A 19,391-nucleotide genomic window follows, 5' to 3' on the forward strand; every position below is an offset into this window, starting at 1 on the left:
CTCTGTTCCTTGTGGGGAGCCTTATGTCACAGAGTTATTGTGAGACTTAAATGAAATAATGCATATAAAATGTTGTATAACAGCCAGCATGAGCTTTAATCCTCCATAAATGTTAATAATAATTATCATCCAGGAATAAACACCAGTGGCTTTGTTCAGGGAATAAGGAACAGTTACTTCGAATAGTTTTACGTGCTTGTGTCAAGAAGGAAAAGGCTGTGGCTTTCTTCTTCTTAATTTTTTAATCATTCACACAAGGGTGCTATCAAAGAGCAGTTCAATGAATACGTGTTCACTTTGACTATGAAGACCAACATTGTCATTTTTTACCGTCACTACTATTCTGATTCAAAGAAATAATGGTGATAAGCACTAAAGCAGGTTTGCTTTTTTCTTTTTTTCATTTTCCTGATAAGTGCATTATCTTAAAGGGAGGAGAATTTATTTTGGGTAACTATATACATCCAAATGAAAAGTTTAAAAAGTGAGACCCCCTATGGAGTTCGGGCAGGCAAAAGCACAAGAACCTTTTAAGAGAATGCAGAATAGAAAAAGCATATCTCCTTATGTTTTTACACTGGCCAATAGGAAAAAGTGCTATTAATTGCCTCCCTTTGCCAGTAATTGGAGCTATAAAAAATATCATAACAGCAAGGTTAAGCCTTCATATTTGTCTAAGGCACAATCAGTCAGAAAATGTTATAAGGTATTCTAATTTTCTGAGTACTCAGCAATCTGAATATCTATCAACTTATACTGATCTTCAGTTTAAACTACTATGGCTAATATTCTTTGCAATACTTTTTCTTCCCAACTGGGTCAGAAAATTGGCGGAAATTCTAGGGCAAAATCTAAAGGTACCTTTTAAATTACTAAATGCAAGTCAGCAATTTTGGAGTCTGAAACAGCTAAATTCCGTTTAAGTGATTAATTCCACTCCTATGCCAACAGTTACTTAAAATTATTTAAAAGTTATAATAAGCTGCTGTTAAAAAATATGGGCTCGGAGTTGCCATATCTGTAACCACAAACTTATTCACCTTGATCTTTTACCATCATTAGAATAGGTTCTGTTCCCTCCTAATCACAGTTATTCACTCCTGTGGCTTGTTTTATGACCATTACATTGAAATCTTCCAATACTATTTCTGTAGCCCTGAACTCTCTCAGGATGCAAGCCCAGATTTCCAATTCCCTCTGAACTGAACTTCCCTTCAATATTTCATGCTCAGCGTATCAACAAATGGACATGGTGCCTTCCCACACCCCCCACCACAATCGTCATATCCCTGGCATAGGGAAAGAGTACCCGTCTCTACCCTCTGAGAGTTAGGTGTGGCCATGGCATTTGCCGCTAACAATGAAGTGTTAGAGGGAGGTTAGGTGTGTCACTTCTGGGCAGAAGCTTGAAGGGACCAGTGTGTGATCGTCGTATTCTCTCTCCTGCCTCAGCAGGGGTGAAGCATAAACATGGTCCTGCAGGCCTGGGTCTTGCAGTGAGGATGGTGACATAGAGCAGAGCCCCCCCGCCTCCCCCTGCTTGTGCTAACAAGGGAGAATGCACCTCTGCTGTTTGAAAGTACTGACGTTTTGGAGTTGTTACCGCAGCCTAATCTAGGTTCCTCTGACTAATGCCCCAACTGCAATCTGCTTCTCCATCTGTTCTTCTCTCTGATAAGGGCATCAGCACCCAAGCCAGCAACCTCAGGACTACTGAGTGCTTCCTTCTTTCTCATAACCCACACCAATCGTGAGTCCTAGAAATCTCACCTTCAAAATAATTCCAATTCACCCCCTCCTCTATATTCCCACTTAACTAGTTTTGGCTAGAGGCCATCTTTCTTCCTAACTATAACCCTACAGCTTCCAAATATTTGTCATTCTATAATTCCGTATTTCTCCTGCTGTAAATGACCTTCCCAAATGGCAGCAGAAACTAAATCTGATTGGTCCTTTCCCATTCTTAAAGCCCTTAACATTTTCTTGTGGCTCATGTTAATACACATTTGAGGAAAACTTTTGTAGACAGGCCCTGTACTAGGAAATCTCAGGAGCAAAGATGAGTCATATGTCTATACACTCATCTTCAAATTGTGATGTGTTGATGTAACTATTGTAGACGATGTTGTTCAAAAGTAGTATTTTGTATAATGTTAAAGTTTGTGAAATAGTTGAGTCTTAAAATAAAAACTGGAGTGAATTCGTTTCTCTATGAAAACTTGACTCCCATCCAAATTCTAAGGAGAGAGACAAAGAAAGAGAGAGATAGATAGAGATTATCATTAGCTAGGCAAGGAAGGAAGTACCCAAGCCCCAAAGATTCTACACTGAGCCCCTTCGGAGACTGCTGCTGCTATTAGTGGCTCACACGTTATTAGAACTCATATCACTGTAACTCATTGTTTACTAATTTTTGTATGGAGTCCACAAAAATTTGGGACACAAGTGGATTCTGTTGCAGCCTATCCTAACACCATCTGTTATTTCCGTCCTGGAAGTGGGGGGTAGGGATTACTAGAGCTGTCAGCTTAGCTCCACCATAAAGGTCAAACTTCAACATGTTACAGCTCTTCTCCTATCATCCAGCCCTCAGATGCCTCTGCTCTGTACATTCCTCTCAAAAATAGCATTCTCCCTCTTCCAAACCCACCAAACCTCTACTCGCTCTTCAAGAGCTAGCCCAGTAGTAGATTAACGTTTTCTGTGATATCTGCCTCAAGAACTCTCGGCAGCATCAACTGGCCTTTGGAGTGAAGCATTTTCAATGCTAACTACATAATGATAGTTGTCTAAAGATCTACCTACCCAGGGGGCCTCTGAACTCCTGGAGCACAGGACATTTACTCACCTTTGTGTTCCCAGCACTCGGTATTGTGCTTGTGAGAGAGCAGGCGTGAGACCCACAGCTGTCACAGAACAGTACTGTGGAAACCACATTCCACAGTTCCACTTACCCATCAGCCTATTGTTGGATGCTGGGGTAAACTGTATTATTTTGAAAATTCAGAAAATAAAGTTATATATTCATAATTTCTAATTTAAAAAATTACCCGGCATTTATTTAACTTTAGGCTAGCAAAGTGTGTGTGGCTGTCCACATATGTGTGTGCTTCTGTGCATGTGTATACGTGTATGTAGTACTTTCCCCTGGCTGCCATAATACATTTCCATAAACTGAGTGGCTTTTAAAACAACAGATATTTATTCTCTCACAGGCGTGCTGAGAGAATAAATCCAAAATCAAGCTGTCGGCAGGCCTGCACGTGCTTGGAAGGCCCTAGGGGAGATTCTGCGCCCGGCCTCTTCTGGCTTCTGGTGGGCTCAGGTAAACCTTGTCGTGTGGCTGTATCACTCCAGTCTCAGGCCATCACTTCTTCCGTCTCAAATCCCCCTCTGCCTTTCTGCTCTTGGCATGATACCTGTCACTGGATTTAAAGCCTACTCAGGTAATCCAGAATGATCTCATTTCAAGACTGTTAATTACATCTGCAAAAATCCCTCTTCCAAATAATGTAACAACCTTCCAGCAATTCGGACATGGACATTTATTTTGGGAGCTATTCTTCAACCTACTACACGGTTCATGTGTGTGTGTTGTATACTGTGCCAAAGAAGAGCCCCTAAATGAGACTCTGTGGAACACCGACGTGTTGCCAAGGTGACAGTTTGGAAACTGCGTTCGGCGCTGGAAACATGATGATGAACGTGAAAGACACGGCCCCCGCTCTCACGGGCGTCTGAGTCTCCTGGGGGCACAGAAATCAAGTTGGTCTTTGAGGTTGAGGAAGGTACAGTGAGGAAAAAGCATACCATGTGTGTATGTAACAGGGAACCTTGCTTTCTCTTTTGTTAAATTTTAAAGGTACCCTCATATTTTCTCAATCGGAGATTCATAGCTCAGAGAATACTCCCTGACTGAGTTTAGATTATCTCCCACTCTGTACTGGGACATTCACTGAAAGTCCATGTCTCCCTTGTGTGCTTTTCAATTATCTGACTCCAAGGTACTCTGGAACTAGCATACTTCGTGTCATGTAGGATGCCATCATTACTTTAAAACAACCAGGAAAAAATAAATACAGCTGATTCAATCAGGTCATGCCATTAATTATAAGATGCATCCCAATTTCAGAGATATTAAAATGCACACCTTAGAATCAGTGAAACATGTTCATTTCCATTTTGAAATATATTCTCACAACACATCAGGACACATTAAACAGCTTGTGACTGAATAGTACAACCAAATCTCAGTGCTCTACCAGCAAAATTTTAATGCTGAGTTGGCTTCCCTCAACCTCAGAATAATTTTCACCTTCTTTCCATGAAGTCAATACATCTAAATATAATTCAGTAAGTCCTAAAATAAGACATACATATTGTGTCTCTTCTAGGCTTGAGATAATTTGAGAAGTCAGAGATTGGGAAAGAGCTTTAAAACTCCTGAGTGGAAGCCGGAAGGAGGGGCTGCTGGAATTACGTACTTTCTTCCTTGTCCGGAACTTGCTCAAAGGTCAGAAGGTGAAGAATAGACCATGTGCACCTGTAGAGTCTGCAGATACTTAAGAGATAAGCCAGAGTATCTGAGGCCCCCGTGCGCAGGTATTCAGACCAGATTTCTGATGCTCTAGTGCAGTGGTCCCCAACCTTTTTGGCACCAGGGATCAGTTTGGTGGAAGACAATTCTGGGGGTGGTGGTGACAGGAGGCAGAGTTCAGATGGCTTTGCTCACTTGCTGGCCCCCCTCACTTCCTGCTGTGTGGCCTGGTTCCTAACAGGACACAGACCCGCAGAAGGCTACTGGTGCTCGGCCCGAGCCCGGGGACTGGGCCCCCTGGTCTCCTGTGAAACGTACACAGAAAGAGAAGAAAGGATGCTGGCTCTCAGACGGCTTAGAAAGATATATCTAAAAGACAGGTGATAGAACTTTTATACACAACTGACTCCAACCTAATAAAGTCCCTCATTAAATGCAGGATTGAGATTTTGCTGTAGTTTTACACACGGTCATGCAGCAGGAAAACATCTCAGAGAATAACCAGTGTTATGAGTTCTCTCCTCACCCTATTTCATCTCTACTTATGTAGACGGTCTGGGTTTGGACATTGAGATATAAGTTCCACATTGCCCTATGGTTTTCCTAAAATGATCTAATTTTGGTCCTCGTATGCAAAATTAAAAGGAATCAGGAAGACAAAGCCATCAAAGACTAAGGACACAGTAAGGAAAATATAAATTTACTTGAAGTCTTCAAAAACAAACAAATGTGGGTCTTTAGGAGATTTTTAAAATAATAGATATATTCAATTAAAGTAGTAAAGTTAAGTGCAACTTGCAAATGCTTCTTAAATACTGAAAGGCTCTCTTACACACACACACACACACACACAGGAACAGCAGCTTAGTAAAGTATCATTTTAAAACAAATTCTTCCCTGGAGAAAACTTATTGCCAAAGCATCTGGACTCTACTTCCAGAAGGCATTTAACAAGTTACTATCATTTCCCAGACTCAACAGGGAAGCACTGGTTTTAAAATGAATTAAAATTTATTTAGAAAAACAAATCTCAGGCCTCCCACAGCAATTGAGGGGGGGAGTAAATCAAGATTAGGGATTACTTAGTCACAGCTTCGGGGAATAAAGAATTGTTTTCAAGTTTAATTAACCATATGTGTCCTTAGATCACAGCCCAAGACACTCCCTGAAAGACAGGTGTGGCTGAAGTATGCTTTTTCTACTGTTAAAGAGCAAAATAAATTTGACAAGCATAGTGCAATTTGGTAGTTAAGCATTCTTTTGAATAAATGGGCTGGCGCAACAACAGTCTGGACGAAAATAAAATTCTTACATCATATGCAAAAATTAATTCCAGATGGATTAAAGACTTACATTAAAAAAAAATTAAACCTTTCTAGAATATTTAAGAGACTACATGTACAATCTAGGGGTCAGGGAGACATGTTTTAGCCAAGAGTGAAAACACAGGAAAAAAAGACTCGTCTATCCAGGTCAAAATTAAAAATTCTGAAATGGAAAAGACATAAACAGAGCCAAAAGATAAGATAAACATAAAATATCACTATAATATACATAGTATCTAGAAATTGGCGAGAATAAGCCAAGAACCGAAAAGCCAGTAAAACAGTATAATTTTAACTTTCAGTAGAGCAGTCTAAATGCTAAACAAACATATGAAAAGGGCACAAAATCACTAATAGTCAGGGAGATGCAAATTAACATAGCAACTTTTTAAATTCTGCAGTACCTAATGTTGACATGGATTTGGAGGAACAGTATTCTCACACATCAACGATGAAAGTGAGAACTGTTAAAGACTTTCTGGATAGCGTTTGGTACATCTATTAAGTCAATTCCTCTTCTGTGAATTGGGTTTTGATACTGGGATAGAAGAGCCACTTCTCCCTATTTTTATCTAAAAAGATTTAAGTTTGGTCTTCTGATCTGAGGTAAAGAGAATAAGGAAGACAATGCTATCAAAGATGTTTTGGGGGAAAAGTAAAATATATGAGATAGAACCCATAGACTTCTTAGAAATAATAAATAATTAGAAACAAAAACTAAATTAATGACATTATGTAATGGAGGTTTAATGATGTGTAATTCACAGGGGCCGATAACCAGAAACAAAGTGAACACAGATCAACATAAGAATACGTATTTCCACATCATGGAATATTTTGCAGCTGTTCAAAAGAATGAATTGGTTTTATACCAGATAATTCAGAAAGATGTCTATGAGAGATATAAGCAAGAGGCCAAAATATATATAATGCAACTCCATTTTCACAAAGCAATGACAGCACTGTTTCAATACACGTCTCTGTGTGGTATCTAATGTCAATGTAGGATTATATGAGTACAGAGAAAATACGGAGGACACACAGCGGGTTATCAAAGTGGATCATGCAGGTAGGCAGGGTTGGGTTGGAGGAATGAAGGTTACAGTGAAGAGAGAAAGTGATAAAGAAAAGCAGTACCTAAAATGCTTCATTTATATAACATTGAGAGAGAGAGAGAGAGAGAGAGAGAGAGAGAGAGAGAGAGAGAGAGAATATGAATGAGTGAATGAATGAATGGAGGACACATGGAAGGACTGTCACCAAAATATCGATGGTGGTCATGATAGGGTATTGGAACTTCAAATTACCTTTAGTTTTAAAACATTTTCATGGTTTCAAATTCTTCATAATGAATTATTAACATAATAAATATATTAACATAATAATATTCATTATGTTCATAACCAGGGGGAAATAAAGTATTGTTTCATTGGGACAATTTAAAAAACTGGATAGACTATCAATGGTATTTCCTTCCTTCCCTCCTCTCTATTCTCCACTGATCAGCATGAAACTCCTACGGTATCCCACTCACAGTGTTCAACTGCATACGATCTACTCAGACTGGTATCTTCACAGTTGCGTCAAGACAAAAAAAAAACAGAAAGAGAAGACTCGGAGGAAGGGTGAGTACAATTCATAAACTAACTGATCTATTATAAGGTAAATTTAAGGCTTCTTCTTTGGCACTAAAAAGCTTAAAGCCGTTTAGTACTTCACTTTTAGCAACTGTCACCTCAACCCTCTGATAAATATCATTTATAGTCCTCAGGTGTCAAGTTGGCAAAGGAGATGTATTTTATTCCCTGTCAATCAAAGCCTATACACAGAAAAAGAATTAAACTGAGCTTTTCTTCTCTTATCTCTGGTTCCCTTCTTCTTAGGCGTTACATTGAAGTTGACATTTACAAAGATATTCAACAGAAGAAATGAAATGACTTTCAAACTCTCACACTTGCTTCTCTCCCTGTCTGAAAGTTACCTGTGGATCTCTACTGTGTATTGTTTCACATTAGCACTCAGATTCTCAGTTCAGCAGCCTCTGAAGTTGTTACAGCCCATCCCTTTCAAGAGAATAAGAAGTGGTGTAGAAAACTTCACCAGCACAAAATGTAGCACTTAAGAGTTCATTATGGATTACATGTAAAAAGAATAAAATGTTTTTCTAAACATTTTTAGTCTTTAAAACCATAGAGTGATGGACCTAGTTTATCAGCTGAGTTTCACACATTGCACAGGACTTGATCAACAACGAAGTATCCGTGGGGACGTCTCTATGACGCGAACTATAATCATAGCAGTAGATACATAACACGGCTTAACTCAGACATGCATGAGATTATTTTACTGTCTACAATGGAGGAGGATTCCTTCTTTCCGAGGACTGGCCACAATGCAACAGTGGACATAACACTTGAATCCTATATCCAGGTTGATAAAGAAAAGTAGATTAATCACAATTATTTGATCTCAGAAACAGAAGTAATACCTAATTATGAATAGCACCTGACGAAAAACAGAAAGGAAGTTTATGAAGAGTAAATACCCATGAAACCTGGAGATTATTTATAAATACCCTGCAGAAAACCAAGACAAAAAAAACACTAGTATTTAATTTTTATTCCAGGAGCTTTGAAAAACAACTCTAGCAAAAATTGAACAAAGTGCTCAGAAAAGTCACAAAAGAAATATGATAAAATTATCGATCCTATTCTACTAGTAATCAAAAAATACAAATTAGAAAAAGTGCCAATTTTTAAAATGTCTAAATTAGCAAAGACTAAAAAACACATATGACATTTATCAAGATATTAATGATACACTAAGTGATGGGCTTACTTACTCACTCACTGGTAATGGTACAAACTTCCCTGGATACAAGTTAGCAGTGCATATCAACAATCTAAAAATAATACAGTTTGAATACTAATCCCGTTTTCAGGAACCCAAAATAATGAAATGATGTAAAACTGACAAATTTAGGTACAAAGATATCCTTCAAAACAAGACACTGTAAACAACCGAATGTCTAACAACTGGAACATAGTCACGTGAATAATGGCTTACTGGTTATCGGAGAATTCCACTTGCTCGTGACAACTTTATTTGTAAAGAACATTAATAATGAAGGAAAATGCTCATGATCTAATGTAAAGTTTAAAAATCAGTTTTATATATAATTTGGTCCAATTTCTAGATATAGTCTCTATTTCCATGCCATGCACGTGTAACAGGAAAATGTTAAAAGTGGTTGTGTAATGCGCTCATTTCGGCAGCACATGTACTAAAATTGGAACGACAGAGAGAAGATTAGCATGGCCCCTGAGCAAGGATGACAGGCCAGTTCGTGAAACGTTCCATATTTTTTTTGGCTGGGGTGGGATAGAGGGGTGGGGCGAAAATGCAGACAACTGTAATTGAACAACAATAAGACAATTTAAAAAATGGTTATGTAACAAGTTATATAAAAGTTTGCGAGCCAAAAGAGAAAGTGAGGAGTGCCTTATAACAGTAACTCCTATAAGTACACAACTTTTTATGGCTTACTTATAAAGCACTTCCACCTCTAATCAAGGGCCTCTTCATATAGAACTGCTTCTCATGCTCAGGGATGAAGGAAAGGAAGTCGGGGCAAGAAGTTCATACTATCTTGGCTGAGGAAGAACCTGTACGAAGAGATGTCAAGGAATTAGGGCCCAATACACAGTTGTTTTAGTAAATTTTGAATAGGAAAAAAAAGCGAAGATATCAAAGTAAAAATCTGAGCAGAGACTTTTAGGGGGCTTGGAATATCCAATGCTCTCCTCTCCTGCAGCGACAGTCCCTGGACGTTGTGCCCAGTTAAGACTTCAGTTGCCTGCCTTCCCGCCCATAGAGGAGTGTAATTCCCGACCAACGAGATAGACGTGATGTGCATTATGGAACTGGTGTAAGACAAATCCTTTAGCCTTTCCTGCTGTCTGGGCCACAGACAGGAAGGCTGGAGCTCCAGCAGCCATTAATTAAGGACCATGAAGAGAAAACGACTGGCTGAGGATGACAGAGCAGAGACACATGAGCAACCTGGGCCCTTGATTCTGTGGCTCTGCCACATCAGTCCTGAACTGTGCACCTTGACTTTTTTATACGAAAAAGCAAGAAATCTCCATGCTGCATGTGTAAGCCACCGCTTTTTAAAATTTTAACTTTTTTATTAAGCCACTGCTTTTTTTGTCCTGTTATGCACAACTGAAATTAACCTTGACTGATGTGCCTGACCATAATGAGCTCGTGAAATTTTCTTCTGGTCCTCTCCGCTGTCAGTGGCTCCCTTTCTTTTAACTGTCCAAAAGATGGGACAAAAATAAACAGGAAAAATATAACAGCAGAATATTTGTATAAAGCTTTACGTTACTTATTTTAAGTAGGTAATCTGAACTTTCTAGGGCTCTTTCTCTTTACATATCACTAATTAAACTGTTTTTAACTTGGGTCTAGCAGTTGACTGATTTTGTGTGTCAGTGGTCCAAGGTAAAAATGGACCTTGCATCATTTTAAATGTTAACCTGAAACAGACTGAAGTTGAAGATCTCGGTACATAAGAAAATGAGGACTAGGAATGACCATGGAATAGATGTTAGTTCTTTGACCCCAACAACCACTGCTTGCTTGCTTGCTCAGTGCTGCTAAGGCAGAGAGAGGCAATTGAGAAGGTAAATGTCAATCACAGAATATAGCCTCTGCACTGATGGATGTCCTGGAGTTATTCAAGTGGGCTTCCTTGGGCATTTCATTAACCTCTTGTTTGAAAGGATGACAGAATCTGTTAGAACCGGTGTTTGCTAATTACCTACAAGTTAACAGATATGCTTAAAAATAGAAAAGTAAACATTTACCTTTTTCTGGTTACTTTTGATATTTGAATCTAGTTCCCTGCTAGAAGGAAAATACTGTCAATGTGAACTAATAATTAAGAGCAAGTTTTCATTTCTAACATCCTAAAGTGTGGTATTAAAAAAACTGTCATCTTCTAAAAAAAAAATTCTGACCAAGGAAAATTTTCTCTACTGAGTGGAGAAAAACAACAGTATATAACTTATTTTAAATCTTCACAGGGATACAGAAAGAAGCACTACTCACAGATGATACATTTCCTTCTAGGCCTAATCATACCTTACTGTAGGTGTTAAATATTAACCTGAAGAGCACATATCTTTATAACTGTAAGACTTCACATTGCATTTTAAATTCAGTAACTAGGTATTTATTAAACCACCATTAAGTCATCAAAGTCCAACTGTATTTAAATACTTCAACCTAGGTTTAAGAATTAGCAGAGTCAATTAAAGTGACTTGCCCTATAATTATGAGTAATTCATCCACAGAACTGGAAAAGGGCCTGGGAACACTGTTTTGTCCTTCTTTTACTGCTATGTAATACTCCTGCAGTGGCATAAAAGGAAACTCATTGTCTGGGATTAAGACACTAAAGTTTCAAGTCAATCTTGGGGCTATTCTAGGAAGATGACAACTGTACCAAATTAGCAGTTGTAGTTTTGTAACACTGTTTAAACCAAGAGGCTTGCACTGCTTAGAAGTAAAAATCTCTGGTGCTCTGAGATGAGACCACGGCTAACCAATCAGGCCTTTCTTTACTGTAGTAAGAGTTGAGTAGTTCCAAAGATTTATGGTATTCTAGTCCATCTAAGGTTAAAAATTCAATGATATAGCTACATGCCACATGTAAAAGTAGTATCTTAATTTTAGAATGAAAGAACTAGCAAGAAAGCAAGAAATCCAAAAATAAGTCATAATTTCTAGAAGTAATTTATTGAAAATATCAATAACTGGTGACCCTAAGAATCATCATTTCATGGTGATGGCCCACAGGTCTCTATTTTTACTAGTGCTAATTTTAGGACTGAACGTCTTAGTTCCAGTTTATATATTTAAGTGTATAATGTCTACATGAATGGAAACAAAAGTGAAATTCTATTTCAGACTTGCAGAGATCACAGATAGCATTAGTAATAAATTTGGACCTTAAAATTTTTAATACTGAACTTTACTCATTCATTTATGAAACGCTTTTCAAGTGCTTCCTACATACTAAAATATTTTAGCGGATATTTTCTATTTTGTCAAGTATGACATAATAATACATATGCCAGGGATGAAAGTTATTTTTTAAGTTGCATAGGAGTATAATGGCCGGTGTTCTTAAGATTGATAGTCCTGCTGAATACGAGAAGGAGTTTATGAGGTTTCCTAGAACTGCAGTTCACTAAGTGAAAAGACATATCTCAGTAACCTCAAACAAAAATAAAAGAGTTTGCAAGCTGGTTTACTAGAACTTCCTATTTCAATAAAGCAGCCAAATGAATAAAAGAGACTAAAACACTCTCCCCTTAAACTATGATGCAGCCCATCAAAATGGTCAAACCAATTTTTCTTTTGCAGATGAACCGAGCATCTCAAGATTTGTACTGGCCATATACATACTCATTTAAGACTTTCAAAGCAGCCACTGTACTTGAAAAGCAAAGGAGTTATGTCCAACGCTTGTCTTGTGGGGGTATATGTTTTCACCATCCCTTGTCCCCTACAAGGTTCTCTCATATTTTTGTAATCTTTAGGTGGGGCAAATTGTAATAGGTGATAACTACAGGAAAGTAAAAGTAAATGGCATATAAAAGAGTATTTAAGAAACTTTCTTCTTCACCTACTATGTGTGTAATATTATAGTAGGTACTTCTTCCCTCCTAACACTTATGTGAGTATAAGTGCTCAGAAAATCACCACTGACTCAGTAAGAGCAGCAATGAGCACATGCTAAAAAGATTCAAGACTCTTTGTAGCATTAGATCAGACTATTGTGATTGTGGATTCAGTTAAAAGTCCTTTTTCTAACTTTCTGCTCTGGTTTCTCCCAAACTCAATATTGAGTTAGTTAGTTCTTAACACTTTCTCTCTGATAAAGACCTTACTTATATCACCTTTTTATAACCTGTGGATCAATAACCTGAAATACTCAAGATGAAATACACTAAAGTCACCCAGAGCATTTCCCTCAGTTTCTTTATCTACATAAGGATAATAAAACCTATTATCAATGGAATTCTGTTGCCTAAATGATAAACTGTGAAACCCACCCCAAGCTGGTCAGCACCTCCACCATGCCAACCTTACATGTGTGAAGCATTCTGCAATACACATGTATTTTACATATACTATGGCATTTAATTATCATAGGAGGTAGATCCACAAGAATGTAAGTAACATGAGGACAGGGGTTTTGTCTTGATCTGTTCAGTGCTGCAGTCCCAATACCTGTAACAGGCCTTGACACAGAGTAGGGACTTAATAACTATTAGCTGCTTAAACAAAAAAATTGGTGAATAACGATGAGATACATTTAAGTCTAATGTCTGTCCACTTCTTCTGCATGAGAAAACTACGAATCAAAGGGATTAAGAGACCTGACCAAGACTGCATGGCTATGAAATGGCAATAGCTGTGACAGAGCACAGGCCTCTAGGGTCCACATCTGGCAGCCTCTAAACTACCACCTCTGTCACCTGGGGCATATGTACCCTCTTCTGACCCAGAATGCCAGGGGAAATGAAGCCACACACAAACATAGTGCATTTTCCTGGAGCAAGATTTACAGTTAGTTACTTTAGAAAACATATTATATATAAACATATGTATATATAACATCAATCATGGAGTAGATTTCTGAGCACTTACTTTAATTTCAATGATAAAACATGGATCTAAAAACACTTCTGACATTTGCAAACAGCCATGTGGAGCTCTTTTGATCTGAATATCCATGTTTCCAGGCACTTAAGCGGTAAAGTGAGGGAAGCAGAGCAGCACAAAGCAAGGACCAGTGTTTCCCCAGGCTCATCCCAGCTGGGGCTTAGAATCAGCTCTGATCCCCTGTGCAGCTAGAAAGGAGAGATAGCTGCTGATCTGTCTAAACAGCTGCCTCCAGCTCCTACCATCTTCTTCTTTTCTCTGTCCCTGTTAGCCCATTCAGCGTTGGTCTTCCCCTTACTTTCAGCAAACAGGGCCATAAATTCATCTTTCTCTGCTCCAAATTGGCGTTCTTGAAACTGGGGTACATGTCTGTAGTAAAGCCAACATTTTTCAAGGGGTTCACCATCACACCTGTAAGAGAATCAATCTCCAGAATCCCAACTTCCAAGTATTGTCTTCCCTAAACATTGATCTGCTTAGGACTGTGAGTGTCGGAGGGACTCCATCCCTTGATGAATGGAAGCTGTCCTTCAACACCTCCCCTTCATCCTGGACGTTCAGCCAGGTTACAAAAGTCGTGCATTTGCATTAAGGTCCTCAGATCTTTCTAAACTGCCAGGGTGTTAAGACCCAGGGTGACAAAGGAACCAATAAAAATGCTAATATGGAGGAGTGAAAAATCTCTAGTGTTTGGGTAACAACTCCTTTTGTAAGTCAGGTAATTTCCAATTTGTTTTAAACAACTTGAAATATTTAAACACCAAGAGCCTCATGGTCAAAATAAATACAAAACCGTGGGTTTGAATTTATATACATTTTTTGTTGTTGTTATAGAAAGTACCACAGAGTGATCAGTAAGACACTTTTAAACATAAAAATATATTACCTTGGGACAGAATTCTGTAGGAGGAAGAAAATGTAAATTTAAGGAGAAAAAGAAAACGTGTCAAATTTTTAACTGAAGAATTTATTAATGCATTTAAAAATGATTGCTACTGAGAGTCAAATATAGATCCTATTAGAATTTTTTAACTGATGGAACAATTTAACTTTAAGTAAAAGGTCAATATTTATAATATGCTGAAAAATGACATCTTTGCATCTATTTAAATTCAGGATGAAAAGTTTGAGGAATTAGCTTAAAGATGTGCCTAGGGTACAGAGTTTTACAGGGTCTTTCAGGAGCACCAGGCGCATATACTTGGAAGAACACTGCTCTAGACCAGGCCCTTGGAGGCCTTCCCAGACGAAACACTGGAGAGACAGAGAATGAGCAATTTCCCAACTAGGCAGTTTGAGCATTCTCTCCACCCACTTCCTGGTCATAAACACGTTTGCTGAACCTGAGTCTACAGTCAACAGTTTCTGAGATGGGTGATCAGTTTAAATATCTGATCTTAATTGCATTGCTGACTGCCGTTAGACTTGGCTGGTGAGATGTATCTCACTCCTTAGGAGAATCGCTAGAGTACTTTTGAGTTCTCCAGAAAGATTCATGAAGCAATACCCATAAAAGCTCACTAATTTTGCATTTATCTTATCATCTAATGACAAATTTCACCACAGGGGATGCATGTAATATTGAATGCATCCATTTGACTGGCATTTCATGAGTGACAGGCATAATGCAAAGGACTAGAGAGTTCTTACTTATTATGTAGTTAATATTCTAAGTATGGCAAATGTATTGTGGAATTATCTCAACATGTCTACATACCCAAGGCCTCAGACTCCACTTTTTTCCTTCTTTCTCTGATTTCTTACTCTCTTCTTCCCTGCTGCTCCTTACCTCTTTTCAGCCACTCATTTGGGAAGTAGAAAGTTGTCTACATATGATGGATGAGGCCCACACTTAATTCGATGTCTACACTGTTTTAAAAATATTGACTTTCTGGTCCTCAGGCTCTCGGAGAGACAGTGGGGCTATTTACAGCAGATGTTGGACCTACTCTAAACCTACTCCTACTTAGTCTAAAGGGTAGTAGTTTGAGGTAAAAGGTTTGTCTTTAGAGTCCAAAAGCCAGCTAGAAATCCCACTCCACAATTTACCAGGTATGTTGATTTCTCTGAAACTCACATTTTCAAAGTCCTTAAGAGGGGGTTGCTGAGGATTTGAGGCAACACACATCAAGCACCTAGAAATGTACCTGCACATAGTAGGCCTTCAATAGTCAACAATTATGAAATCAGATATTAAATGCTCTTTAATGATTGCTTAAAAGTAGCTAATAGTTTTCTCTTGGCAAAATGTCAACTAGTAGCACGTTTTTCAATTTCTTTCTAGTCTCTTTTAAAACAAGTGATTTGGAAAATGACTACCTTTCTCATCTAAGTACAGGGTGTGTGTGTGTGTGCAAAGTATACACATATTTGCAGTACTAAAACCAATAAAAGGACAAACACGGGATAAGGACCGCACGAAACTTGAGATTCCCCATGTAGCATTTATAAACATGGCTGCGTGTCCCAAACATGTTCTAAGCGTTGCTGTGAAACCCTTAGTTTAAAAATAAAGCATGGAATCTTTGATCGACTCTTTTAAAGTCTATCTGAATTTAATTGGTAAGCTAACCCTTTCCCCCATCAAACTAGCAAAGGTTTTTGTTATTGTTTCTTTCTAAGATAACTAATTCTGTACGGTTGCAGGAAGAGCGGTACTCCCACAATTCTCGTGTCAGCATGAGTATCACCTTTAGTCTCTAAAGCAGTTTGACCATATGTAGTACCAAGGACTTAAAAAGGATTCACATGCTTATTCAGCAAGGCAGGAATACGAGTTATATCCTAACCCAAACTAACAGATTTATGTACAAGAGCATTAATTGTATCACAACTTACAATAGTAAAAAATAAACCAGCTTGATGATCACCATAGGAGACTACATCTTATGGGATAGCCATCCCATTGGATATTATGTAGCGATTAGAAACAAAAAAGCATTTAAATAAGATGGGATTGTTAAGTGACAGAAGCAAGGTATAATGCACCTTGGCTGTGATTCCACATTTGTGTGTGCCATTGTGATTCCCAAGCGGTAATAAGAAATTTACAGTAAAGAACTGGAATTACACATAGTAATCAAGATCCATTCCGCAGCTTGAAAAGACACAGTGTTAGGACTTGCTACCCACGTCCTCATTGTAAAAAGAAGTGTGGGATGAGTACACTGCTGATTCAGATCCTTTTTATGAATGGTGGGGCGATAGGAGAGTGGATAATGAAGCTAAAAGTCAAGTCTGCAGCTGATACTCAGCCTCTTCAAACTTTCAGTTTGATGAAGCCTTCCGGTGACTTTTACACCACACGCACCAGTGCTCTCTGCCCAGCTTAGAAGTTTTGGTGGAGTGTACAGAGATGAGACAAGGCTGGAAAAGGTGAGGGCTCACAGCCTTGCAATGTACACAATTTTGCACAGTGAAAGAGGAAATGAAACACTGGACACACACACACACACACACAGATTCAGATCTGCAGATACATATTTAAAGAACAAAACACTTTCTCACCCCCACTCTAAGCAGAAATGCCTGAGAACACCACCTGTCCCTTCCTGGATTGATCTGTATTTCTTTACTAGTTTTAAAACTCCTAGTTTACTCCTAAGGCCTGCCACTACCACTGCCAACCAAACAAGGCTATCGAGCTCGCTGAGATTGTCTTCCAGCTTTCATGAACTTGCCTCCATTTACTTTTCACATCAGTACTTCAAAGGTCTAATCTGACCCCACAGATAAGGAACAGAATAAAAATGCCTTTGGCCATTTATACATCTCATATTACGCACTCTTGCACTCGAGAAAAGAAAGAGTAACCCAGTTCCTTGTGACTTGAAATGACACCTTTCTGCTGAGTGCTCTTCTAACTGGGCCTGTGTGACCAGAGCTCTATCTGCTTGCGTGCTGGCCAGCCTGGGCCCAGGTGCTCCCAGCAGCCCCGCAGCAGAGCAAACGTCTTTCTGCAAACAGCCTGAAACATTGATAGTATGAAGCCAAAATCAACGGAAGTTACTGTGAAAAGACAAAAGACAAAACACACCTAAATCACCACCTGATATGTCACTACTCTCAGGCTGGAAGGTGTCTGCTTGCTTGACAGCACACCTACTTGTCTGCAGATGTCACACTGCAGAACCAACAGCTGGGGGGAAATTCGGTTAGTTTCTGGTGGTCAGTTTCAAGAAATATCTACAAGTATTTCTTAGTTCTGAGCTCAGGTTCTATCTATATAGGTTTGGGTGACTTAAATTATTTCCAGGCTGGAAATGTGCTAATAATTAACCTTAAACATAGCATCACTTCTGAAAAAAAAAAAAACAAAACCATTTTCTACACACAGCCCTAAATTACTTTCAATTCAGTTAAACAAAACAGACAAGTTGTAATAAAAGATCTCTGAGAAATGTGATCCCTTTCATTGGTCACCCTGGAGCTTTTCCTCTTAAATCGGCTGCTTCTCGTTGGCGGGGGAGGGGGAAGAGCGTATGCATCCAAATCACAGATGCCACCCAAATCACAATTATTTTGTAAGAAAGTTGCTTAAGATAACTTTTCAGGGTTTCCCAGGTTGAGTAATTGTTGCAGGCGGGAGGGAGGGGTAGCTCGCCTTCAAGATTACTATCTGCAGAGGTTTCCCCTGTGTTGGGTTTTTCTTTTTTTTTTTTTTTTCCGGCGTCCTTTTTAATTACACTGCAAGGGCTTTGATTTGCACATCTCTAAACTGCTGCTGGGGAGAGTTGAGAGCGCCGTGCCAGGGCTGCGGCAGCCGCTCGGGCCAACTCCAGCGCTGGGGGGCGGGCAGCCCACTGCCCACCGGGTCCCCCCCTCCCCGGCACCCGCGCCGAGACTGCGGTCCGCGCCCGTCTGCCCTGCGCAGGGAGCCGGGCCGGGACTCACCGCTGTCCAGCCTCGCGATCTGGGGCAGCCGGTAAGTGCTGACCAGCAGGTCGAGCGGAACGGCCACCGAGCTCCACTTCACATCCTTGAGGCTGCAGCCCAGCGAGGGCGCCGGGTCCATCTTCCCCGCCTCCTCCTGCCCTGCGCTCCCGCCGATGCCGCCGGCACCACCCGCGCCCCGGCGGGCGCCTCCGCTTGCGCTCGAGGTCTGGGGCGCGCGAGGGCGCCGGGCACTCCGGCCACTGGCAGCCCGGGGACCCGGCGGCTGGGGCGGCCGGGAAAGAGGGCCCCCGCCGGGCTCAGCTGCCGATGCGGGGCATGGCTGCCGCGCCCCGCGCGCCCTCAAGCCCCGAGAGGACTCGCAGCAGCCCCGCGGCGGGCGGCGGCGGCTCCCGTTCCGCCTCCTCCTCTGGCCCCGGGTCTGCAGCTGCGGCGGCCGGCTCGCCTCCTCCTCCTCTTACTCCTCCTTCCCTCCGCCTCGAGCGAGTGAGGAGGAGCCGAGGGTCTGAGAAACGCCATAGCAGCGCTCCCAGCACTGACTAATCAACAAGGTGCGAGCAACGCCTGCGCAGCTTCGGGAGACACCGCCTCCGCGCCCGCCTCCCCGCCGCCGCCCGCTCCGCCTCCCGCCCGGCCTCCTCCTCCTCCCGGACCCGGCGGGCACGGCCCGGCTTGGGCTTCCCGGCCGGGGCCGCCGGCGCCGGGCTCGGCGCGCTGCTCAAGCTTTAGCTCTCGCTCCCCCGTCCGACCGCTCGGGCGCCCTGCAGCCTCGCCTGAGCCCGGGAGAGGCGGCTGAGCTCAGGAATGGCTTAGCCCTAGAGTCTGGCACCCTCCCCTCCTGGAGTTGCTAATACCGGGCACTAAAGAAATCCGTATTGGTGCTCACCTCTAAA

General features: G+C 40.7%; 1 protein-coding gene and 1 non-coding gene across 3 annotated transcripts in view; one reads left to right on the forward strand and one right to left on the reverse strand.

Annotated features, from left to right (window-relative positions):
- GAREM1 (GRB2 associated regulator of MAPK1 subtype 1) overlaps positions 1 to 19,039 on the reverse strand; it is a 175,977-nt gene extending 156,938 nt beyond the window's left edge. For both annotated transcript variants that reach the window (XM_053913335.1, XM_053913334.1), the window contains exon 1: positions 18,499 to 19,039. In XM_053913335.1, coding sequence (XP_053769310.1) covers positions 18,499 to 18,619 — 121 coding nt within the window. In that variant the 5' untranslated portion in view covers positions 18,620 to 19,039. The remainder of the gene's footprint in view (positions 1 to 18,498) is intronic.
- On the forward strand, positions 9,122 to 9,228 carry LOC112323076 (U6 spliceosomal RNA). Its single transcript, XR_002976704.1, has one exon. It is a non-coding gene; the product is annotated as a U6 spliceosomal RNA (small nuclear RNA).
- Positions 19,040 to 19,391: the final 352 nt, after the last annotated feature.

Source organism: Desmodus rotundus, chromosome 10, assembly GCF_022682495.2.
Source record: "Desmodus rotundus isolate HL8 chromosome 10, HLdesRot8A.1, whole genome shotgun sequence".
Classification (NCBI taxonomy): domain Eukaryota; kingdom Metazoa; phylum Chordata; class Mammalia; order Chiroptera; family Phyllostomidae; genus Desmodus; species Desmodus rotundus.